The following is a 25,803-nucleotide window of genomic DNA, read 5'->3' on the forward strand; positions in this document are numbered from 1 at the left end:
ATTATGGTTCATACTAGGTATTAGCCAATGCACAGAAGTGCGGAAGTTTCTTAAAGGTTTGAGTAAGAGTGAGCAGTCTGAGACATTAGGGAAATCTGACCCTAGAAAGGGAGGTTGAAATGTCAGGCAAGGAACTAGCTCTTTTCACATTGTAGAGCTGTAGAAGTTTTTGCTAGCAGCAAAGTTACTTGGTCCCATCTGTGCTTTGGAAAGGAAACCAGAAGTCACTTTGGGAATAGGGAAGTGTTACATGAGGAGAGATGCAAACAAGGAAGCCAACCAGAGACTCTCGCTATGGTTGAGACATCAGCACACTAGTTATCTACCAATAGGCATTACTTGCATCATGGCCATTTAAAAGTTTTCATGGTAAGAGGGCAATTCCAGTCCTGTATCTTTCTAATCAATCTAATCCCCATCCTGGGTTTATTCTAGATTGCAAACTGAATCGGTCTAGACATCTCATTTGGAATATAGCATATTACATGTGAAACATGGTTGTTTGGGAAGACAGCATGGGATTCTGGGGCAGGATGGAAATTAATGGCTAATTTTAACAGTCTTCCTGAGTCCTGACTCAATATATAGTTTCTCTTTTGGGGAGGGCTTTGGTTTATTATTGTTGTTGTTTTTAATTTCAGCATATTTTTAAAGCCAGAGAAATTGACTTTCTTAATTCACTTCCCAAAACGGCAACCCCTCTGGGTTCACCATTTCCATCAAGAGCTCATCGTACCACACTTGGGGTTGGTATTCAATTCAAGGCTTTACATCATCAAAAGCCTCCTTGATTATGTTGAGCTCTGATTGGCTTCTACACCTGGCACACTCTGCGAGTCTCCATTGTCAGGCAGACCACTCTAAAGGTCCTTGGTGACCCCATCAGGTTTTTGATGTCTAGTCAAGTTTTAGAAGAGTGAAGTGTTCTTCCAGGGGAGAACCTGGGTTAATGTAGTTCAGAGGTCAAAAAACTACGGCTGTGAGCTCAATCCAGCCTGCTTTTGTCAACAAAGTTTTATTGGAACACAGCCCGTTTACATGTGTGCTGTTTACAACTGCCTTCACACTATGACAGCAGAACCAAATTGCTGCAACAAAACCAGAAATAGCTACTATATTTGCCTTAACAAAAATGTTTGCCATTGAGCCTTCTAACAGTGGTAGAAGAGAGATAGAAGTCAGAAGACATGTGTTCTAGATTTGCCACCTACCACCTGGGTGAATTTAGAGAAGACACTTGATCCATCTTATGTGTTTCCTTAATATGTTCTCTGCCTTCTTCCAAGCACTGTGATAGGCACATAAGCCAATGTGTCTGTAATGGTGCTTGTCATGCTGTAAGGGACTAAATACATGGAGCTTCTGCAAGATCCAACTTGACGCTGGCATTTTTCTTTCCCTCCTCAGAATACCCTGGAGCAGTGCAGTGTGTGCTCTAAGCCCATCATGGAGCGGATTCTGCGAGCCACCGGGAAGGCCTATCATCCTCACTGCTTTACCTGTGTGATGTGCCACCGCAGCCTTGATGGGATCCCGTTCACCGTGGATGCTGGTGGCCTCATTCATTGCATTGAGGACTTCCACAAGTAGGCAGTCTGCTCTGTCCCTTCCAGCCTGCCAGTCCCCTTGGGAGTCTGTTCTTACTATCTGATATCTGGGCCACACATTTTTCTTTCTCAGAGCCGTAGGATCTCAGGATTTGGTGAGACCTTATAAAGAGCTTGCTTATCCCCCTCCTCTAATGTGGGAATGGGTATCACTTAATCCAACCAGTCCTCCAGCCTGGCTTCTGCATGAAGGCTCCCCTGGAGATGATCTGTCACATCTTCATGTGGCTCTGGTTCTGAGAAAGTTGACTCAACTGCAGAGTATGTGCATTGGAAAGAGGAAGGATCCTGGGTTAGCCCTCCCTGGCCTCAACATGAACAAGATGTGTTACAGTGGACAAAGTGCTCAGTGCCTCTGAGCTTTTCAGTCTGGTCATTAGAACAGAGCCTGTTTTAAAGATCCCGAGGTGTCACAGCCATAGAGCTGACCTCTACATCTTTGCCAGTCTATAGCAAGGAGGTCACAGGGAGATGGACATGGGCACAGAACAATTCACTTCCTCTTCCAAGTACAAGCCTCTCACATTTTGGGGGCAGTTTCATGTCATTAGCAACATATTCACATCCTCTCATGACCTGTTTGCCTACCCAGGCCTTCTTGTGCTCAGGACACTTGCTAATAAAATTAACGAATGCAGTGTTGTGCAGGTCTTTTGAGGAAGATTGGAAAGTAGAGTCTCCAGGTCAAGACCACTTACTCATGGGCCTGGAAAAATGTGCCTTATTCAGTTTTCTCATTCATCGGGTCCTCTTTCCTCTATTACAGCTGTGAGATTTTCATGAAAATCACATAGTTTCATGTTTTGCTTCTTTTGATTTGGCCCCTTTGTTACTTGGCTGATGGGTTGATGACATTTGTTACATATATTTAGGAACCATATGAAAACCTTAGAGGTGATTGGTAAGTGGTAGACATGGAAGCTTCCTGGCTTGCTTGCTGGGCAGTCTGAGTCTTTGAGGACAGTCCAAAGCTCTCACAGGAATAAAGCTCATGAGGCTCATCGGTTTGGGTCTCCTTTCTATGGCCTCCAGTCTTATAGGTTAATTTTCACCGCTCTGTTGATTGTCAACAATCAGGAGGAACTTACCACAAGCAGTCTGGGGACCTGAGACTCCTCTATTTTAAAAGTGAATTTCCTGACCACTTTCCAAGTAGCAAAGAAAGTGAAAATCTCACTGAAAGACGTGAGGCTGAATGAATTAAAAAAACCCCAGAGGCAGGAATTCTCAACCTGAATTAGACAAGTAAGGGCTCACTTTGAAAGGGCAGTCACAGCATAAATTGTACTTCACGTTGTTGATATTTTTAGCTTGTAATTACACATGAAAAAAAAAAAACCTGCATCTATTTAAGGGAAGTGAAAAGATACCGATGGGGAGTGTGTTTCTGTGGCTGTTTCTCTCCTTTCTTAGACGTACCCTAATCCAAGAAAGACTGGTAGATGTAATCAGAGCACACGTGTTTCTGTTGCTGGAAAAGACTGATCTATGACACCCACCCCCCCAACCAATTAAAACAGGAAATCAATTCTGACAAATGGAAGTTTATATCTATGCCATTTATCTTTCATTTCTAAGAGTGAGGAGCATAATTAGAGACTTGGGACTGGTGACGTAAGTATGGGGGTCTCAACACTCCAGACAAGCAGGCTTATTAGCCCCTAAAGGGGAAAAACTGTCTCCAACCCCCAGCTCCACCCCACCCCCACCACCAATCAATGGCATGTTAAAACACAAATTATTTTTTAAAAATAATGTCTGCTTGATTGGCAGGTATGTAAGAGGGGAAGCTTTTTTATCTTTTCACCATTTCCCAAAGGAAAATAAGAGAGAAATTCTACAGAACTCTGTGTCTGAGCCTCGAACGTACCAGAACACAAAGCAGCTAAAAGCCCCACCCAGATTGGGCATTGCAAGGCTAAGGAGAGGGTGCATAGGGGGATACGGCCTCCTTCTGTGGACTGTTGGGGGGCGCTTGTCCTTGGTCTCCCTCTGAGCTTTTAGGAAGTATCTTTCCATTCCAATTCAACCACATCTACCAAGAGCCCTCCGTGTGCCCAGTGCTAAAGGAGAGAGATACAAGGAGAGAAACTGCATGGGTAGAAAATGCACAGACACACAGAGAAAAGCCCCTGTCAGCAAGGAGCTTGCCAGGAGGAGGGGGGGACAAGCGCAGAGCATGTGTGATACCAGGCAGAAGGGGCCAGACACGATGAGACAGGCACAGGCAAAGGCTCGAGCTGTCAGAGTCAAAAGAGATTACTTGGCCCTGAGATCTGGGTAGGCTTCTGGAAGCAGAATTTGAAGAGTATTTTAAGTGAGAAACGGAGATTCCTGACAGCAGGAACAACTCAGGAAATAAAGAAGGCCACGAAGTGAGGAAGGGCTTCTCTCCATTCCAGGAAGATTTGCTTGGCTGTAACTGGAGCAGCCTGGGAGTGGAAGTTGCTGTGAGATACAGAAGGCCCATGAGAAGGGATTCATCTCGCCTGCTTAGCATCCTGTCTTCTAAACCAGCGCTTCCCAAATGTTAATGTGCTTACAAGTCACCTAGGGATCTTGTTAAACTGCAAATTCTAATTCAGTAGGTCTGGGGTGTAGGACCTACAGTTCTGCATTTCTGACAAGTTCTCTGGTGGTCTTGGACTGCACTTTGAGTAATAAGCTTCCCAAATACTATTTTTAAGGCCTTGTAAAAAAAAAAAAAAAAAAAAAAGGCCTTATAAGTGCCCCCCCCCCCGTATAACCACCTTCAGACAAGGTTGGCCCAAGTCCTCCATCCTATTAGGTAGCAACTCTTTTCCCATATGTTATTTCAGATGACTGCTCAAACTAGTTCCCTGGCAAACTGTATCTCTCATCAACACACACACACACACACACACACACACACACACTTTCGAATTTCACCTAAATGGCCATCTTTCAAATGCCAACTCATTTACCACCTCCTTGGAGAATGCTTCCCTGACCTCAGCCCCTCCCTATCCCCCTGTTTGAATTTATATCTTTCTCTATATTCTGTAGAGTTTTGTAAATCAGGTATGCCTAGTACTTAAGCATAGCCTGATTAATCATAAAGAACACACACACACACACACACACTTTTACCCTTACCACCTTAGGTCGTTTCTGCAATATGACAGGATGTGTATATCTCAACTAATAGAGCAGATGCAGAAATATATAGAACTTCCTCACCAGTCTGATTGCTGGAGTCCCAGTTTATTTCTATATTCCCACTGCCAGGACAGTGAGCTCAGAAAAGCTGGCTTAGCTGACCCTTTCATTGCATTTGAGCCTTTATTTCACTATCTGTGCTTTCTTATCAGAGACATTACACTCGTCCACTTATTTGTTTAATCAGCACCCATTTGTTGATTGCCAGAAATGTGCCAGGACAAAGATGATTAAGACCGGCCCTCTCGGAGCCTTGGCTCCCATGGCTGTGAAGCAGAAATGATAAAAACCATTTCTTCATAATGTTGCTGTCAGTAAAAAATGAGGTCAAGTGCACAGAGTGCTTAACAAGCCTTGGCATATAATAAGCACACAATATATGGTAGCCATTTGAACCATCAAAAGGGTTTTTTTATCAGATTTATTTTTATTATTATATTATTATTATTATTGTCTGCTTAGTGAGCTGAGCCTTGAAACAGACCACCTGGGATTTAGAACAGTCTTCAAAATGCCGGCCAAGGAACACTGTGGGGACTGTGGAAACCACTTCCTGTCTCTTCACATTGTTTTTTCCCCATCATGGAAATGAGGCCAATGGGTAGGAAGCAATCATTACTCAGCAAGAATACAAGTTATGCCTCTCCAAGAGGAAAGACCTTGAGATTGAACATAAAGGAAGGTCCAACTCACATCTTTTTATAGAGCAAAATGGCAGACAGTTCATTTCATTAAAGATAGCCTGAAATTCTGCTGTCTGCCCTGGTCACAGGAGTTGGTTTCTGGAGATTCAGAGGTTGAGCAAAACCTGCCAGCCAGCTGGAAGCTCACAGTTTAGTGGTCCCCAAAGGTGTGCGAATAATTACTACTAAAATAGGCAAATTCAGTAAGAGATATTTTATCCTAAAGAAATAAGTAATTCTACTTGAGGAAAGAGGGGCAGGCTCACAGTTCAATGATAGGCAAGACATACTTTTGAGTTTACAGTCCCGATAGGCTTGGGGAAAGGAAATTCTGCACTGGATTCCAGAAGCCTGCTTATTTCACTACTGATGACCCAGATTCAAAAATAATCAGGTAGTCCAAAGCAGTTTTTTTTTTACCACTGAGTGTAAACTTCTCGCATAAAATGCCAATTATAACAACTCTGATTACTGCTGCAGTTGTACCATGATCCTTTTAATTTTTCTTTCATAGCAATCAATTGATCTGCTGCTTAATTCATATTTATTTAGATTGCAGCCACACAGATGCCTTTTGGGTGCTGCCAAGAAAATTAATATGTACATATAGAGTATAATGTATGTAAAAATGCTTTGACAACCATAAAGTGCTCTGCAAAGTATTAGATTACTATCATTATTTCTTTTTAAGTCTCACTACAAATAGATAAATTTTAACGTCATTAATCTCAAAACCATTATCATGAAAAAAACTGACTTCCAGAGTCTGTTTCTTTTTTTTCCACCCATCCTTTCAGTTTTTATCCCTGGCCATTTCAAATCATGTCTCACTTCACACCTTCCCAAATGCCACCCCTAATTTCCAGGAGATGCAGATGAATGCACAGCCTGTATTTGCGGCCTCTTAATCTGTTATGAGAAACAAAATTTAGGGCCGTTGGTCATATTAAAGAATACTAAGAGATGAGGAAATATTAAAATTCCTCACCAACAGTTAACCTCAAAAGCACACATATATGTATATCTACACGTGTAAATGCTCATACCTTTTAAAAGTGCTAAAACCCTCTAAAAAATAAAGAACTTGGCAGCTTTTGAACTTTTTTCTTTTCAAACCAGAGTTTCACACAACCAAAACGTAGGAAGTCCAGACGTGGTCATAGCAAGTTTGGTGTAAAGTTTGGCATATTTAAACTCTCTGACCTCTGCTGTTTTAAAAAGATAAGGGGTTGAGATTTCTCATGTTAATTCCTAGAGCTCAGTTTCAGAGAAAGAGGCTCTAATAAGTGGGAATGACACAGTCACCAACCTCAGAATATTTGTGTAGGGCCTGGAAGCGCTCTAGGAGCCGAAAAGCAGAGTCTAAGAGCAGAAACCAAACAAGACAAAATCAAGCAAAAGAAACAAGTAAGGGCCCCAGGACCCTGCCCGAGCCCAGGTTTTGTGTTTAGAATCTATCCACAAGTGAATTCCATGGCACCTACCAAGTGGCCAATAGCACCTAGATGTTCTTCATGCATAAGGGGTACACACACTAACTCCCCACCTCCCCAAATATCACAGTATTTATGGTCTAGAAGGACATCAACAGTCACCCAGTCTATATCCCTTATTTTACACCGGTGGAAGCAGACCCAGAGAAGGAAAGGAACTAGCTCAGGGTCACACAAGATGACAGAGCAATTGTCTTGACCCTCGGCTGGCTCCTCTTCTTCTCACTTCTGGGTCGCACCCATTTGTCAGTGTAAATACTCAATGTCTAACCAGTACCGTATTCTCCATTTTCAGGAAATTTGCTCCCCGATGTTCTGTGTGCAAGGAGCCTATCATGCCAGCCCCAGGCCAGGAGGAGACTGTCCGGATTGTGGCTCTGGATCGTGATTTCCATGTTCACTGCTACCGGTGTGAGGTCTGTGGTAAATGCTCCCACACCCTTTCAGTTCACAGCAGGCATTGGAGAGGCTCAGCAGAGCTGGGTTTTCACAAAAACAGCAGTTATTCAATCTGGAAGGCCTTTGCTCACAGGACTTGGGTGCCTGTGCTCACAGGACTGGAGTTTTAGATCTTAGGCCTTCATTTAATGCTAGTGATACTGGCTAAGTCACTTCACCACCCACTCTCAAATTCCCCACCTGTGAAAAGGACTCAAATTCTTAGTAACCTCCCCAAATATGGCTGAGAAACTAAAATGCAAAACTGTGTGCTAAAGGACGTTGTAAATCACAAAATGCTAAATTAGTGACAAATGATATTCTTGTTACCATTATGATTGCCATTACACTGAATCTTTAACCATGGCTCTGCTAGTCTATGGGACAGAGATGCCATTTTCACCCCATTGAGAAGGATAAGAATTCACTCCTCTCAAAGGGGTGGGAACTTGGCGCTCCAAGTCGTGGAGACTGGTTGAGTTACAAGCACTGACTTAGCTCAGAAGACGGGTGGTCAGGCGACCGCTAAGGGCTCCGAGGGAGATATGTGTGGGTGCTATGGGAATACACACAAGAGACTGGTGATTCAGGCTGCAGGTGACAGGAAGGCTTCTTGCCCAAGAGACAGTGGTCGTTTCCATAGCCAAGAGCAGTGGCTATATAATCCCCTATAATCTGCGTATCAAAAGGGCATCACATTCAGAAAGTGAGTTTAAAACATTTTCTTATCCTGGTTCTAGTTACCCAGAGCCCCCCTTTGGAAGCAGTTTCCTTGTTTTCTACTAGCTCTCCTGAGGGCAGTGGTTATCAGCTCCCTCTTCTCTCTACGAAGGGTAGTAGTAGTTGCCTTACCGTCCCACCCTCATGACAGTGGCTCATCTAGTCCCACTGGGTGATCTTCCCAAAACACCCAGGCCGGTGGGGCTGCCATGGCTCTCTAGAACTGTGCTCATGGCACTCACTGCATTAGTGGAAACTGACTACCTGATTTATGCAGGGCTCTTTGTTTGGACCTAGAGCCCAAGCTATGTCTCTGTGTCCTTAACATGAGAAAAGATAATAAACTAACAGCTTTTACACCAGATTTTATGACGACAGAGGAACAACCACCTCCAGCCTCAGAACTGACCTGAATCATAAGTGTGAGAGAACAGATAGATGCTTTCAAGGTCATTTTACAGATGGAGAAACTGAGGCTTAAGCAAGAAAAGCTTCCGACATTGCTCACACACTTGCTATGCATACCAATAGGCTTTGACTTTTCGTGGTTTGGGATTTGGCGCCCAGAGTTGCACAAAGGGTGCCTTTTTCTCCTTCCAGATTAAATGAGAGCAAGTAAAAAGTAAGTTTGCTTTAAAGTCCCATGAGTTTGTTTTTTTTTAAAAAAAAAACAATGCTCTAGAATGGGAGGAACTCTGGGTTAGAAGAGGACAGACCATCATTCTAGTCCTGCCTCAGATGCTGCAGGACACTGGAGAAATCACTTCCCTCTCTGCCTCTCACTTCCCCACCTATACAAACAGGGAGGGTGTCCTGGACACCCCACGTGGCCCCTTTTGGCTCTAAGATGCAAGGAGTGGATGATTCCAAGACTGTGGTTGACTCCAGGCTCTTCATGGCGCCCAGGTGATCATAGATGTCAGCTCATTAAATAGTTACACCCATATCATTTAGGAAGTTTCCTTCTTTCTTTATTGCAATGAAGAGTTCATCTAATTCCATTGCTCAGTGTCCAAATGCCTCTAGAGTTGCAGAATATCTGCTTGCTCATTTGTGCAAAGCCAACTTCTGGGAAGCCTGACTCCTGCAGCCACTGGCGCTGCTGGGGTATTGTAGGCGATACCCTTTCTGAGCTTCCATGTCATTGTTAGTCAAATGCAGACATGAGCCCCAGTGACCCTGTTGCTCTCTTTGTAGACTGCAGAAGCAGGGCATGCAGTGGTGGTGGCCTTTTAGAAGAGTTCTCCTAAAGTTAGCAAGGGCACGCACTTCCAGATGAAGTACTGTGTTTTCCTTTGCAAAGAAACTTCCATTTTCTCCAAACTAAGGACCAAAATTTGGCTGGCTGTTACTTGACACTTTCCAAAATGGAGCTGCAGAGGTGCGAAGGACAGTCATATGGTCCTTTGATCCTTTACAGCTCTGTAGCTCCTCTAATTTGTTTCGAAATACTTCGAAACACATTCATTTTCCTCTTTGATCCTCCCAACCCTTGGTGAGGTAGGACATGAGGAATTATTTTCAATGACACTGAGGGAGAGCTAAGGGATGCCCCATGGGTGTAGGGGTGGGCTATCTCCCCTTCCAACACATTCCTCTGCACCACACTGTCTCCTTCAGAAAGGGCAGCAAAGCAGTACTCCCAGCACACGTTAGGGTTTTATTTTCCCACTACAGCTGGAACCAGGATGCAGAGCGTAATGCGGGCCCTTCGGCCCTTCTGCTTGGAAGGAGGCCTTCTACAGCTTTGCCACTGCCCAGAAACAGCCGCGGAATTCTGTCCCTGCACCTGTGCTTTCCTTTTGAGAGATCCTTGGACTCATGATAAAGGGCAAAGAGGACTTAGCAGTTAGGGATCTCTTCTTGTCTTATTTTCTCTTGCTCTTGCTGTTTTCAATGCTTAGCTGAAAACAAAACCAGTACCTGGGGCTCCCAGATCCTCAGGTTCTTCTCTTTTTGGACTCGCATTTCCTATGAAGCAACCTGAGGGGGGTGTCATTTTACCCCGTGTGTATTTATGTCCCCAAATCTCTTATTGGGTGTTGTATCCTGGGGAAGGACCAGAGGGGGCCGATGGTACGGGAAAGGAGAATTAGTGGCCATGCTGTGGAGGCCTCAAATGGCAAGCGAAGGAGCGCAGTCCCCACGCACGTTGTTTCCAGTTGCACTCACATCCCTTGCATCTGTCTTTCCAGGATTGTGGCGGTCTCCTGTCCGAAGGAGATAACCAAGGCTGCTACCCTCTGGACGGACACATCCTCTGCAAGACCTGCAACTCTGCCCGCATCAGGGTGCTCACCGCCAAAGCCAGCACCGACCTTTAAATACGGTCGCCTGCTTAGCTGGTTAGTTGGTGGCGCTGAGAAGAAGGAAACACAAGAAAAAGATAAGAAAAGAAATGGGAAAATACAGGAAAGGCAATCAAGCCGTGGGATAGTCTCTGTTCTTCCTCTAATATTAACCTTTCTTTAGAAGCACATAGATGATGAGATTTTTTTTTTTTCTTGTAAGTTCTCACCAAATACACATTTCACATTTAATCATGCAGGACCTCGATGGGCCTTTGTTCCCCAGGACTTCCACATTTTTGCACGGATTATACTCCATCCCATTCACTTCTGCATTCCTTTAACTTTTAATCCCTGTGTTTGTCTCACTTTTCATCTGGTTGAATGGCTTTTTTTAGCGTGGTATTTGCTGTCGCACAGTTTTTCCTGGGTGAGTCGGCCGACTCACAGGTGCTTTGAGGCTTGAAGGTCCCATCCTATCAGCTCCCCGTGGCCTGGGATCAGAAAGGATAGCCATTCTTTCTCTGTGTTTTGAAAAGCGCATCTTGTTGCTCTAAACTAGCCATGCCCCTTAGGGGGTTGGTGGGGGGAAGGTGTGCCACGTGTGTTAAGCTACAAAGAATTTAAGCTGTAAATTACATAGGTTAAAACAAGCCCCAATTTAATTTGCAACCTAATTTGATTGGAAATTCAAAATCTCTAGTGACCAGTGGTCAGGGCTCATTTGTAAACAGATATTGGTGAGAGAGAGCCAAAATTCACTTTTTTTTTTCTAAAGGAATTACCAGTGGGACACGCTGGGAAAAAAAAAAGCATTTGGGGGGTATTTTGAAAATCCTATTATTATCCCACAACACCATCTTCAGAATTTCCTTTTCCATGCCACCTAGGTAATAATACAGACAAACTTTGTTTTCTCTGGAACGTAACATTTCCAATACTGTCCCACTTTTCATCTCCGAAATACTGCCATTTTTTTTTTTTAATAATATCCAAACACAACCACCAAAGTTGAGTTTTCTCTGGAGGAAGATGGTTGTAAAGAACTGTTCTTATTCTTTTTTTTTTTTTTTTTTTTTTGTTCCCCAGGCCCAGGTCCTTTTTGCCTGACAACTGCAAATCAGAGCACACAAAATAAAATTGTGTAGTTTTGTTTAGTTTACTTTAAAAAGACAGGAAAGCTTGAAAAAAATGTGAAACCATTTCATTACTACCGTAATCCTGCCGCAACTCAAATTGCATATCGTGGGGAGATGTTGTCCTATCATGGATGTGACATTTACACCACACTTTCAAAGACAATCACTGAAAAAAAAATTGCTTTTTTTCTGAGCTAAAAATATGCAGAGTCTCTGCCTGGAATCTTTATTCAAACTCTTACTGGGCATTGAAACACTTGCTTGCCAACTACAGAACCATTCTAGTGGGTTCTGACTTGTTTCTTTTAAAGAGAGACACCCATCTTTGTAACGGCAGGTTGCCATTTTGTAAACTAATCAAATATTTTGGATTGAGATTTCTTAAACGTTTCTTCAAATCTTCCACAAGTATATACTTTTAAATTATGAAGTATTTTAAATAGACACAAAATATAAATAATAATATAATGAATCCCTGTATACATAACACCCAGTTTAAGAAATCAAATATAACAAGTAGAGTTACATTCCCTTAGGCGCCCTTCCCTGAGTCCACAAATACCTTTTTCATGATTATAAAGTGATAAAGTCGATTTTCTCTTCTGACATTTACTTTAATTTTTTATTTTAAAGCTCAGAACAGAAATGAAAAGTTATTTGTGCATGTTTTGATTTATACCCCATGCCTCAGGAACGCCAATTACATTTATTTTACTTTAGCAGAAATGATTGTAAAAATGGTTCTGTTTTCTTTTCTTTTTCTTTTTTTTTTTTCAACAAGAACTTCTTAAGCCTATGGTCACTAGTTCATCTAAGTTAATTTGTGGCTCTTTTGCCTTGGTCACCCAAAGTGACTGCCAAAGTTACAGCTTTGCAAAGTTTTCTTGGAAAACTTTGTTTTTTTCCCCTTACTTTGCTACTCTTATCATTGGTCTTATATTTTTCTTAATGTGAAATACAATGGGATTCATTTTGGGCAGCATGTGAATTTTTGGATACAATAGTGAAACTTACTTCTGAATTTCTGTCCTCCAAATCCAAGATCAGACATGCTGATTACCTCAAAGAGCACTGACTTTTAGACAATTGGAAAGAGAATGTAATTTGCTTGAATGGCTTCAGCAGTTTGTTTTCTATGAAATACTTCGGGGGAAATCATGTTTAGGCCCAAAGCCCAATTTATTGAGAGATGGATTTTATCTCTTGAAGAGCAGTCATATTATTATGAATTTTGCTAAAAGAGGAAAATGTATGAAATATTTATACTATAAAAATGCAATGACATTCTACTTGTTTGTTACATTTAAGTCCTCGTGTAACTAAATGTTTACAAGCCAAAACATTTTAAAGAGAAAGTTATAAGAAAATGCTGTCACATACCCATCACTGTGGCATTGCCAGAATATTGCTTGCTTTCAATCTTTATAGTACATTTTTATCACATAACCTCAGAGTATCTTTACCAAAGAGTTTTAAAATAAATCTCTTTTTAATATAGACTTATTATACTTTTATAATAATGAATGTGCACACACACATATGCAGAAATATCTAGATTTAGATTTCTTTTCTTTCACAAGGTATAATAAGGAAAGGATCCTACATATTTTAGTCCAGGATTTCTTAAGTATATGATTTATATTGCTTTCTTGTCTTTTCTATTAATCATTTGGTTGAAACAATGCCAAATCACTCTTTACTCTTTTAGTTATGTGAAATTTTGCCTATAACAGAGACAGAAAGATGATATGACCTTAACAATTATAATTCTTTTGTCTTTGAGTATATTGTCTTGATTATTATTTAAATTCATAAATAATAGAAAAATCAGAGTTTATAAAAGAAAGTTTGTTAAAATATACAGGCTTTAAAAAATTGTCAAGAACACAAATATTTGGTAATTCTGTGTAATGAGAGACACGGAAAAGGAAAAAAAACCCACTATGTCATGGGCTCTGCACACGGTTTCAAAATCAAATTTCTTCACTATCAGGATCCCTAGCTCACACTGACTCAATGTGGAGTCTTATTTGCAAGCAAAATTGCATTTAACTCAAATAGCATTAAACTCAAAACTAAGTCATGTGTCCCAACATAGGACATCAAGGCTTTGAGATGCTGGACATCTCTGCAGCTCAAAATGTGGGTTCTTTTTCCTGTCGTTGATAAATTGTTTTTGTAGGGGCAACTTCTCAAATCAAAATTATGTCATTGGCTGTATGCTGACTAATGCAGCAGTTAACACTAACGCTGTTTTCTCGCCACACAAGATTCTGCAAAGATGTTTATGGTGATGTTTAAAGTATATAAAACTCTAACTACATTTAAACAAGTGTTTTTATTTGGGTTCAGAGGAAGAAAGAGAGCACTTTTACAATGGGGCTCTAGAAGAGGGTTTATTGAATATAGACAGGACTCTAAAAAACACAACTTAACAACAGTTTTCCTAGTTAGTAAAAACCCTATTAATGTGAACCAGCCATGAATAACAGTGTTATTTCTATTTGATATGGTTTGGGCTTCTCTTGTCAAATCTGTGCCGGCTGCCCCCTGATCCCTCCATCATCAAGTTTTGAAGGGTGTCGGGGAAATTATGGCAGCTGCTAGGGAGATCAGGGAAACACTGGTGTGACCTCCCAGCCTCTCACCACTCCTCTTGGCTTGGAAAGGCTTCTTTTTCTCATAGACATTTCTAGAAATATTGCCATTCTACCTTAGTATTTCACATTTGTAGTTTAAACAAGTGATTGTCCATCTGTTGCCTAGAGCTGCAGTACATGTGTGTTATGAATGAAATATGACAGCATGTTCCATACCCTGCTTTAGCCATCTGTAGGAAACCAGTAGGCTGAAAAAGATGTACCTCTGCAAAATGTGCCTGAAGTCCCTTTCTTGAGATCGCTCTCTCAGTGCACTTTCGTGGGAGACAATCAGAGAGCAACATGTATGTGTGCCTTATGTGTAAAGAATCTCTACACTACTACGAATACTCCAGTGGAGAGTCCATAACATTAGCAATCATCTCCCAAATTTCCAAGATCCACTCATCAAAAAAGAAAACAAAATCCAGATAAATGTAAACTCTTTTATCTTAATGTATTCTAATAGTGTTTCTTTTCTCCTTGTCTCTCGGAGAAGTACCTTATGGATTCCTGAATTAAGAGAACACTTTTATGCCAGAAGGTGATGTTTCAGATGTTTAGTGATTATCTTTGGTCTTAGTCTGATCTTAGTCAGATAATGAAGGCAGACTTCAGTATGAGCCTTTACCACCATTCAGCACATATTTACTTTTAGTAATTGTCATAGCTTTTTGGCTTGTCTGTGGTCTTAATTTAATAGTGGACAGAACCAGTTGGGAGCAGGATTGAGTTCTGAGTCATTATTATGGTACGTACAACCGTGGACATTTCAGGTTGTTATTCATGTGACAGATAGCTAGAATGAAACTCTTCTCAAGAGGCTGTTGTTTGGGGTAGCTTATTCAAACCTTAAAAAAAATTATCTGATTAAAGCTCCGTGATTTGGTGAGAATTCTTCCTCTTTTCCTCTTTGCCTCTTTTTCTCCTTCCTTCCCTTTTCATTCCTGCCCTCCTTTCTTACATTCTGTCCTTCTTTTCATCCTACCTATTAATGATATTGTGGCTTGGATTTTTCACAAGTAAATTATATCAGTGCATTCTGATCTTTACGGAATTATGATCACATTAAGGGAAGAAGACGACTACCGTCAAATATATATGGCATCCATAAACCCTTCCTTTTAAAAAGGGCATATTTTCCAGATTGTATTTATTCATAAAGCGAGATGAGATAATAGAGTCTTTCAGTTTTATTTTAATGAGTTTTCATCAGGGACTCAGATCATAGAGTTCTTGGCAAATTCACTTATGACTGCCCTACTTTTCTCAGCTATATGCAAAGTGATCTTTCTAAGATTAGGTTAAGAATTTTTTTTTTAAAGTCCGAAGCATTTTGACCGACAAAACAATCATATTTTTAAGTGGTGTGGCATGTTATTTTATTCCTAATGAAACTTGGTAATTTTCCTGCTGGCAAGGAAAAACTATCATCCTTCTGGAATTTTTACACATATCAGCATTTTGCCTATGAGCATAATATTAAATCCTAATAGTCGGATCACAGTATTTAACAAGGGTAGGTCAGTGCCAGAGTTTTTCCTAGATCACAGCTCACAGGCCTGTAGTATGTTTATAAAAAGCAAAAAAAGCAACCTGAGAAGAACAAGTCTGGATCTCTCAGTAAAGCATCTTGTTAAAATTCAGCTTTGAGATTCTTTTGAACTCTGGCTAGTACTGATAAAAATATGCCCTCTGTGTCCATTTCTTTTTAATTTGTTTGGAAAAAGCTTATAATTCTAGGGATGTATTTCTACTTTGCGTCTCTGCTCTCACTTCTACTTTCTTTAAGTTTTCACAGGATTTACATTGACTTTCCTTTTTGAAAGGGTCATGTGTGAGGAAAGCAAAACATATTTAATATATAGTTAATTCAATACGTAAGTGAATTTGCCAAGTCTCGGTGGCTATGTTGTTTTGATACAGAAACAGAGTTTTGTTTGGTTTTGGTTTTCGTTCGTTTGTTTGTTTGTTTGTTTGTTTGTTTTTAACCTGTCTCCACATAGAGTGGGATTCAGAAGACAAAGGAGGGATTTAAGAAAAGGGACAGTCTACAATTAAAATGATGGCCAGAGAGTTTTTGTAAAGTATAACTCTGAAAACATTGGAGGGGTTTTAGGGATCAGCAATTGTAGTTGTTTGAACAAGTAAAATATTTATGCTTCCAAGTTTACTATGTATTGAAAAATCACTATAGATAACAATATTTTTTTCCCTTGTCAGAAGAAAGTGAAATGACAGCAGCTGCTAGGCCCCATGACATGGATCAGAGCTACTCCAGAACTTTATAATGCATGTCCTTTCATCCCCTCCAAGAGAGGGGCATAGCTCATGCTCAGCCTGAAAGATGGTGATACATATTCTTGGGCACACCGCACTGCACCCTAAGCATCTCTGAAGGTTAGAGGTTTCTGCTTTCACTCATGAAAGGTTTTATCCCTTTCCAGTACTTGCCTGATGATGACAGTAAGTAGAAGCTTTTAGATCTGTGGTTCTCTTGTTGAAACCCAATCATCCACTAATCTGTAATGCCATCCCTAAACATCCAAATTATAACTTATTTAGACTAGTTTTCTCTTTTTTAGTTGCAAACACAGAAAATTAACTTTATCTTACTAATTTTAAAAGAAAGAAATATAAAATGGCCTATCTTCCTTTAAAAGGACACTTATTCCTTTCTCTATTTTACTTTTCTGCCCCTTGTACAAAAAGTTATAGACACTATTTAGTTATCCAACAGGCATGTGTGGCTTATTTTGTGGAACGTGGTATGGAAGATGCATTTTTGTTAAATTCATGAACATTTCCCCTTAAAATCACATAAAAAAAATTACTAAAATCTTTGGTCTTTGTTTCTGATTGTTACTTAATTTATCCACAGTCTAACCACACTAATACATATCTCTATTTCCAAGCCTTTGTTATAAACAAAAATTAATATTCTGCAAATAAAAAGTTATACATACTAGAGAGAGGAGAAAACCTATAGCTAATTCTTTTGTAATAATTTAAGATACTGGCATTAATCTTTCCTTACAATACACCTTTTTAAATTTTTCCAAGCTACTCATTAACTTAGGGGCAAGAGAAAACCTTACTCATTTAACTCTGATAGACATTTAACTGACCCAAATGGCAGCCTTATTAAACAACCCATATAATGGATTCAGTCAACCTGTCACTGACCATAGCTTCTAGTTCACTTCTAAACACCAGAAGTAGAATGATTTACCAAGAATAAGACAGATGTTGCTATATCGTCTTGTGTTCTACACTAGCATTGAGGGTTATAGCTGACCCCTGACATCCTTTGGTGGTGTTGCCAGACAAACATAGAATCATGGGCCTTTTAAGAATCGGAATCTCTTCTGTTATTTTGCTACCAAGTCACCATCTCATTTCCTAGACCTGGCCAGTATGTAGTACTGTTCCCAGCAGTCCATTCTACTATTATGGCAACTCTTTTCTACAAAAGTTCTTTCTCCTGCTGCATATAATTTTTTCTGCAGGGCTTTGCAAAAACGATTCTAATGTCTAAATCTTTACTTCAAGATCAGATATCACTAACTCTTTCAGCTCTTTCCCATTTATTGACATGATGTCAAGTCCGATCACCCTACTGCTTCTCCTTTGAACAGTTGTATAAATAGTTTCTAATTCTATTTCACTCTACTTGATGAGGCCTAGTAATCACCTTGGGTCAGGCTAGGTAGAAAAACTTTGTTCTGGAGTTGAAAAGTAAATGGACTTGAAGTCACCCAAAAGAAACTGATAGCCAATGTGGAAATTTCCACCAAGGACTCAAGACTCAGGAGAGTGGAAGGCAGATGAGGCTAGATCTTCCATGTGTACAAAACAGACCTTTTACTTTGTGTCCTATTTTTGATGTAGCCAAAATTAAAGTCATTCTGAAAACAAGAAGCAAGCTAACTTGTATGCCATCCGTGAGATTCCCACTTCTTGGTTAATGTTTATAAAGTCTCTTTAAACCTACTCTTCCTTTGTCTCTGTCTTCTCAGAAATAACACATTTTTTTTTTTTTTTTTGGTCCATGTCCCCATACTGAATGCAGAAAAAGAGTTCTGGCTACTTTCTAGGTTTAACATAAATACGTACTTGCTAATTGGTTTTGAGATTCACTTCCATTCTTTTGTTCTCCGATGTTTGTACCTAGAGATGTTACACTTTAGACCAAGCAAACAGCTTCCCTACATGATCAATTAGGAACTATTCTTAGGAGTCCGTATTTCTCTTTATTTTGTCTTTTAAACCTTTCTAACCTGTAAGCCTCTGTGTATATCTAGAAGCTACCCTACATGGCAGTCCAACATCCCTTTCTCATATTAATTTAATAATTACTGTAATAGAATCAGCCCCTAAGTAACTTTGATTCGGTCCAGTTGCAATAAGATCAAACAGGTTCAATGTGTACTCAGGTCGATAGCATTAAGAAGGGTACTGCTTTCTAGTGGCATCAGTAGGGCTTCGTTGAGGAGGGAAACTTGGTAAGAAATATTGAACTGACTCATTGAGTTAATGTGGAAACGCTGAAGGGAGACTATTTAAGGCACTAGAAACAACAGAAAAAAGCACAAGCTATCCTTAGACCCTCTACTTTAAGTATTATGGATTCTGGAATTTCCTTAACAGGAGAAAAACTTTCCAGATATTCAGGGTCAATGGGAAGGTAAAAGACATAGAGGAAATCTAATTCAATTGCTATTTTCTATCTTGCCTCTTTATAATTGGAAGATAGGATGACTGCCAAAATATAAACCAGCACATACATTATGAACAGGAAGCTTTATACCAGATTACTCTCAGAGCAAACACATGTGTCTTTTGAACCCTGCAAGAGAAGAAGCAAGTCATCCTTATTTTCCTATGACTTTAGGTCAACAGTTGGAAAGGACCCAGCCATCATCTATTCCACTTGGTGTTAAAATTCCCTTGCCAATTCACTGTTAAGTGACAATCCAGACTCTGCTTAAGCATCACCTGCATCAACAAGCTCATGACTTCTTCTCCCAGGTGCCACACAAAACTAATCTTTAGTACACAGTAAAATGTTCTTCCTCCCTTCATTTTCCTTCCACGTATACTTGTTTTCATCTTGGGAACACATTACTTTAAAAGGGAAACCTTCATTATTAGCTAAAGATGACAAAAACCTTTTAAAAAATCCTTAAAAATGGTCTGAAGGATTTTCTGAGGGTCAGGTTTTAGAGTTTACGAGTATTTTGTTGTTGTTGTTGTTGTTGTTGTTATTTTCTAACTCAAAAGACAAAGTGTTCCAATAGTTGGTATGTAGCTTTTTGAACTCCTCCAGTGACCAACCCATGAACAGTCCACTCCAGTTACCTGGCCTGCTGCTAATGACCTTGAAATGTTGAAACCTGCCTGCCCCTGATCTCCACTTCTAAAAAGGAAGAAGTCAAAAGCAAAAGAGAGTAGTTCTGTCGAAAGTCTACTTCTGTCCAGTTGTTGTTTGCCAAAGGAAATTCGTCCTTGGGGGAAGGGGTGACATTATGTTGTGGTCTTAGGCAGAAGTGTACAGATTCTCTCATCAGCACCCTGGGTTCCCATGCACCGCCGGTAGTGCCCCTCCCCAGCTTTGAATTAGAGAGCCCTGTCGGCAGAATCTGTCATCAGTCTCCCGGGCAGGACCTGGGGGTGGCTTTCTGAGCTCTAAAATAATAATTCCTAAGAGAGCTTACAAACTGCTTTCACACATGAAACAGCCCTGGGAGGAAGGTTATTAATAGCCCTATCCTAGAAGAGAGAGCCGAGGCTCAGAATCGTTAAGTGACTTGCCAAAAGCGATACAGCTGGTAAGTGGCAGATCTGGGGACACAGCCAGGTCGTGCAAGTCCAGTGCTCTCTCCAGTGGCCACTCTCAGGGCACAGACTACCTCAGAGCACAGTATATGCTTCACACACACTCGTGTGCCCTGCTCAAAGGCAGCCAGGGCAGTTCTCATAGACCATTAGAGACCTCAGGTGGCAAAGCCACGTGTGCCCGGTGCTGCCTTGCCATCCTGCATGCAGGGTCTGTGTCATCCTGTGGGAAACTACTAGGCATTCTATCATCTGATCCGACATCAGCACTGTGATGATGTCAGTGGGGGAAGGCCACCGCCAAGAACAAACAGCTGTGCCACCGAAGCACACTGCAGCAAATTTCCCCGGAGACGGTTGGTTTACTTTACATTAAGGGGAAAACTCTGGAACTGTGAGGTTCAGCATATCAACCAAGATTGTATCATTTCGAATGCGGCAGAGGGCAGAGGCGACTTGGTCCTTAAGACAGTCTCTCTCCCGGGGGTTACGATTTATGCCCCACAGAGATGGAAAGTGCTGGAGGTAAGCAATGCCTATTATTCTCCTTCTCAGTTCACATTTATTGAGGCCCCACAGAGTATGTCACTGCACCAGGCATTTCCCAACCACCTTACCAACCCATGACCTTGAAATGTCTGGGAGCAAAGGCAGCAGGACCGAATGCAGCCTCCCTATTTGGTGTTTGCCCTTTGGCAGATGGGGCTTCCCAGGCCATCGTGGTTTTGTGATCTCTGTGTGCTTACTCGAGGGAGTTTGGTACTGTGTTGTCCCCAGGATGCTCGCTTGTAAGCCACTGTGTATATTCTAGAAGCTACCCTACATGGCAGACCAACAACCCACCATTCCTTCCCTTGAGCTGCATCTCTCAGGAAGATATGCCTTTTGATGGGTGCTCTTAGGTTTTTATTTCCTCCTATTTCTCATTATAGTTGTTTGGCTTCAAGTTAAAGTCGGTGAACTGATTGAAAGATGTTCTCTCTTCATCTGAGTTAAATCTCCTGCAGGAAACCTTTAAAATGATCTCATCTAATAAGCCTTCTAGGCTTTTCCCTCCCTAGAAGCTACCATCCATCAAGCCACTCTCAGTGTCCCTCTGCTTATTCCCTGGGATTAATGAGGGCCAAGTTAAGTCACAAATGGCCTCTCACTCCTTTCCACACTTCACACCTGGAATACAAAGGATGTGCCAGCGGGGCCAGCAGGGTAGTACCCTTAGCGGAAATGGCAACAGTCAGAGCTTAGAAAAAGGAGCCTTGTCTTCCCATGAGGCTTGATCAATGCTCTGGCTGACGCAGTGGAGAGCAATTCTTGTAGGATAGATGGAGTATCTCCACCCAAGAGCGGGTGAAAGGAGAGAGAAGAATTTTGAGAACTCTCGAGAATTATCTAGGTGAGTACACCTGGGTAGGGACATCCATGAGTAGAACCTGTGACATCTCCTCAGCAGGAACAAAAGGGCAGGGAGGCAGTGAAGATGAAGAAGCAGCCCTTTAAAAAAAAAAGAAAGGGAGTCACAAATCCTGATCTCCCTTTACATAATGTAAAGAAAATTATGAATAAAACTTTTCCTTCCTCCATTCTGCATGATACAGTCCTCCATATGTAGGGAAAACACAATTGCGTTGTCTTTAAAACACACACCCGTGCACGTGCGTGCACACCCTCTCACACATATGCACATACAAGCATCTTCCAAGAAAGCTGATCCTTCAAAAAAAGAAATCTTATTTTAAAACACTTGGGTTTTTCAGGCCGGGAAATTAATAATTCCTAGACCTGACCCATTTTTGTGGCTGCCAAAAAGGAAAAGAAAAAGCTCTTTAAATTTTGTATGGATCCATTTATCTCTTAAAATATGCCAAAGCAATTTGAGGTGGGGGTGGAAACGAAAGTATTTATCACTCCTGCTTGATTCTCTCTTTACATCTCTATCTGTGGGGAAAAGGGTAAAGATTCTTCCTGGGCCGTTGTTATTGATGCATCGTGTTATCACCTTGGAAGACGCCTGCTTGCTCCCTGCCAAGAGGAGAGTATCACACTTGCTCTCCTAACTTCATTTACTCTATCACAAGGGAGTAAATATTAAGTCTGGATGTCTTTCCTCACAAAATTATTTAATGCCATTTCTGAACTGCTTTAGAACATGCAAAAAGGGGAGAGCTAGTTTTTCTTGGATACATGTCTCCTTTCTTTTCTTTCTTGGGAGACTTAAATCTAAAGGGGGAAAAAATCCAATACCTTCTCATCTCTTTTTCTCTGTGGGTGACAGCTGATGATCACTTAGGAACCATAAGCCAGAAGTAGGAGAAGAGCATAGCCGGGTTATGATGTATCTGCCAACGTGTTTCATTCCTTCAAACACAGACTTCAGAGGAAACGGGATTCTTAGCAGTTAAATGCCAACAATAGAAATGGCCTGATTTTAATTTCAAATAGTAAAAGGCAAGTTGATATTTAGGCAGTGTTTGCATTTTACTAACCCTTCTGCCGATTTTTTAGATGAATGCCAAGCACATCAGTGTATCAGGGAGAAATTGCCAGAAAGAGCCAAAGTGCCTTAGACCTCTCTCATTAGGTTGAAGCTGGTATGCACCCTACCAGCCTTCTCACTGCGCTGAAATGTCAGAATTGAGATGCATCCTTTGAGGAAAGAGACTTAGAACCCTGGAAGTTAAATCCTGTCACCAGTACGTGTAGCAAAGTAGTTGCAAAATCACGTTTCAATGACTTTCTCCCTTTTACTCCCCATCTATTCTCTTGGGAAAGCTGATAAGCAAATTATCCAAGAATTATTTCCTTATTAAACAAAGTTAGAATCTCCCCGCCCCCCCCAAGTCTGAATTCTCCCCTTGTTCTTTTTCAGGAAATATGAAATAGCAAACAGAACTAAAGATGCCACTTGATTGTCTGATCCTTTGGCATGAATAAAATTATCCTGTGATTGAATGTGCCTTAAGTGAAAATTTAAACTTAGATGCAGAATTTTCACAGCTGGACGCCGTGTTAATTTCTGCCAGGTTATCTGTGCAGGGAACTACTTTGTTTTTGTTTTGTCTTTTAAACTCCACGTTTATCATTAGTTTAGCAGATTTGGGGCTCTCTCTCTCTCTCTGCTGGGAATATGTGCAATTGTGAGACGCACCCAAAAAAAAAAAAAAAAAAAAGGAAGGGAAAGAACTTTCTGAGTGGCAAATCTGTGCCATGAAGGAGACGTGACATGGAGATGCAGAGCCCGAGGATAGTAATTTCTCGGAGCTGCACACACGAGCTTTTATTTCATGGCTTTGTCACCGGCTTTTCTCCTTCTGTGCCGTCACCTTTGAGAAATACGATGCCACCTTCTCCAAGTCTGCCTTTTTAACAGCTACAGTTGAGTTGGCAAGACTTCCCCAGCTCTGAATATAGCCATTTGCCGACTCCGGCCTCTTTGCGAGACTGACTCAAATCTGTGATCTTCTGTTCAGCATACACATCAGCAAAGTGAGAAGATGAGCACTAAATATAGGCTCTATTAACTTTACTTTTAGACTTACTGCCTTCAAAAAGTGCCTATTCTGAGAAACATAAACGTTATTCCTACATATGTATGTACACACGGTACCCAGAGTCATACTGTGCAGCCTTCAAAAACATACCATCTCGAAGAGTAGGTGCTAAGATAAGGAACGCTTGCCAAATGGAAGAAAGTCACTCATTTCCAATATCCCCTCTCGAGTGGCACCGTGGAACAGGCTGCAAACACATTCCCTGAGCATTCCTTGCTGATACAGCCACTTTATATTTATATCCGACTGGATGGTGGCATACTGCTGAGGCTTCCTGTACTCTGCTACCAGGGAGTATATGCTGCATGGAATTGGAATATTTAGTCAGAAAAAAAAAAAAAACCGACATTGTTTAAGAGAATTAATAGAGCCCAGGATCTGTATTAGGATATGCGTCATATGTGTGTTTTATAAACTAAGCATTGGTGGGTTTAGAATGTCAGCACATTTTTTTCCTCCTTTTATCTCACAGGCTAACATCAGTGAAAAGGGAAGAAAAGTCTTGGCTGTGAGGATTGGAGGCTCAGGGGGCCAAATGTCCTTGCCAGATCCTTAGAGCATCTTTACTTTGACTCCTAAAAATAGTAGCATATGTTATCGAGTGGCTTTTGTTTCCATAGTTCTGCCGTGGGCACTGCAAGCACAGATCCTGCTGATGGAGCAGCAGCACAGCCTAGACCGAAGGACTCTTATCCAGGTGTGGCAGTAGGAGAGGGTCCAGGGAAATAGGGCGAGGTAGACCGTGCATGATTTTAGGAAAAGGGTTGAAGGGAGGACGTGCTTCCAAAAAAGATCTTTCTCAATGTGTCGTCTGACTCAACCAGCTGGCAAATTACACTTGCCAAGTCGCTCTCTTTCCTTCTAAGTCATTTGGCTCCATGTTCATTTGAATACGCCTCTCCTTTGGGAAAGAGAGATGCCTCCAGTTAGCCTCTCTCCAAGGAAGCTCTTGACGTCGTCTTGGTCACAAAGTTATCTCCTGCCCCACCCACTTTCACCAAAAGGAAGTAAGGAGGGACGAGCTATAGGAGACGGTTTCCATGGCACTGCAGTCAGCCACCATTCTGCCTTCCATATAAGGAGCCCCCCTACATACACCAGGGATGAGGCTGGAACAGATTACTGTTGCATAATCTTGAGTGTGGACCACCCTGCTTTAGCTGTCATTTTATGAGACCAGTTGGCTCCTTGGAGAAAGAGTGATACTCTTCACTAAAAATGTCTACTCTTCCTGTTGACGTTCGTTTTCTGTTTTTACCTTATCCAATTTCAACACTAGTCATTTTCTATTTTTTAGAGAATCAGATGTTAGTGCTAGATAAGGGTTGAAGAATCTCTGTGTGGTATCAGAAGAAGTATTAGGATACGGGGTTTTTCTCCTTGGGAACAAGATAGATGCAAGGAAAGAGACAATAGAGCTCTCTGTCCAGGTTTCAACCTGATGACCATGACTATGAGAGATAGTTTTGTGTAAATGTTAAGTGGTACTTACAAGTGGACAAAGAAAAGAGAAGGGGGAGACAGAGAGAGGCCAGATTTTCTCTCTACTAGGAACAAGAACTTCATGAGGTACAGCATCGCCCCACCACGATCAGCTGCTAGTCAGTAGAACATTCCTTGACTTGGGGAAAGCCACATGAAAACCTAGAGGGAATATGCCGTTTTTCACACGTGTGCTACTGACAGAGCCATGATATTCCTAAAATATAGGTTTCTCTTTCTTATTTTATTCTTAACAAATCACATTTCTCCACTACATTATGAACCATCACTGACATCCAAAATAACCCACATGATTCCTTATGAAAATAAGAGCATAAAACCTGTTATAAGCAAGTGATTTGGGTATTTTCTTTGTATTTACGTATTATCCAATTATATGAAAACATTTCTATTTACCTTCTGTTTTTCTCAATTATGTTTTTCTAATGCTCTTTAAGAATGAATATGAAAATGATATTCTTTTTTTCTGTAAAAGAACTGCATCTCCTTTATTATATTTAGAAATCCAATAAACTTCTTATTACATATACTTGTCTTTGTGTGGAATTCTTTTTGAGTTGGATAATCCTGGTTTCCTTTCTTCTGACCCCTTTTACTGTGATTCATTTTTTATATCATTTGCTTTCCAGATGGTCTTCTGAGAAGGGAATGCCTCTCAGAGCAAAAATGATGCCAACAAGAGTATGAAGGCACCCACTCTCCTCCACTAACAGCACAGAAGATCTTA

The 25,803-nt window shown here is 41.0% G+C and overlaps 1 protein-coding gene across 13 annotated transcripts in view; it reads left to right on the forward strand.

Moving 5' to 3' along the window:
* The window catches only part of LPP (LIM domain containing preferred translocation partner in lipoma), a 604,338-nt gene extending 578,735 nt beyond the window's left edge, over nt 1-25,603 (forward strand). For 11 of the 13 annotated variants that reach the window (XM_077880053.1, XM_077880050.1, XM_077880051.1 and 8 more), the window contains 4 exons: nt 1,408-1,586; nt 6,798-6,877; nt 7,259-7,379; nt 10,317-25,603. In XM_077880053.1, coding sequence (XP_077736179.1) covers nt 1,408-1,586; nt 6,798-6,877; nt 7,259-7,379; nt 10,317-10,593 — 657 coding nt within the window. In that variant the 3' untranslated portion in view covers nt 10,594-25,603. The remainder of the gene's footprint in view (nt 1-1,407; nt 1,587-6,797; nt 6,878-7,258; nt 7,380-10,316) is intronic. The other 2 variants (XM_077880057.1, XM_077880058.1) reach the window with 1 other exon arrangement.
* The last annotated feature ends 200 nt before the right edge of the window (nt 25,604-25,803 follow it).

The sequence above is a fragment of the Canis aureus genome, chromosome 31 (assembly GCF_053574225.1).
Source record: "Canis aureus isolate CA01 chromosome 31, VMU_Caureus_v.1.0, whole genome shotgun sequence".
Lineage (NCBI taxonomy): Eukaryota > Metazoa > Chordata > Mammalia > Carnivora > Canidae > Canis > Canis aureus.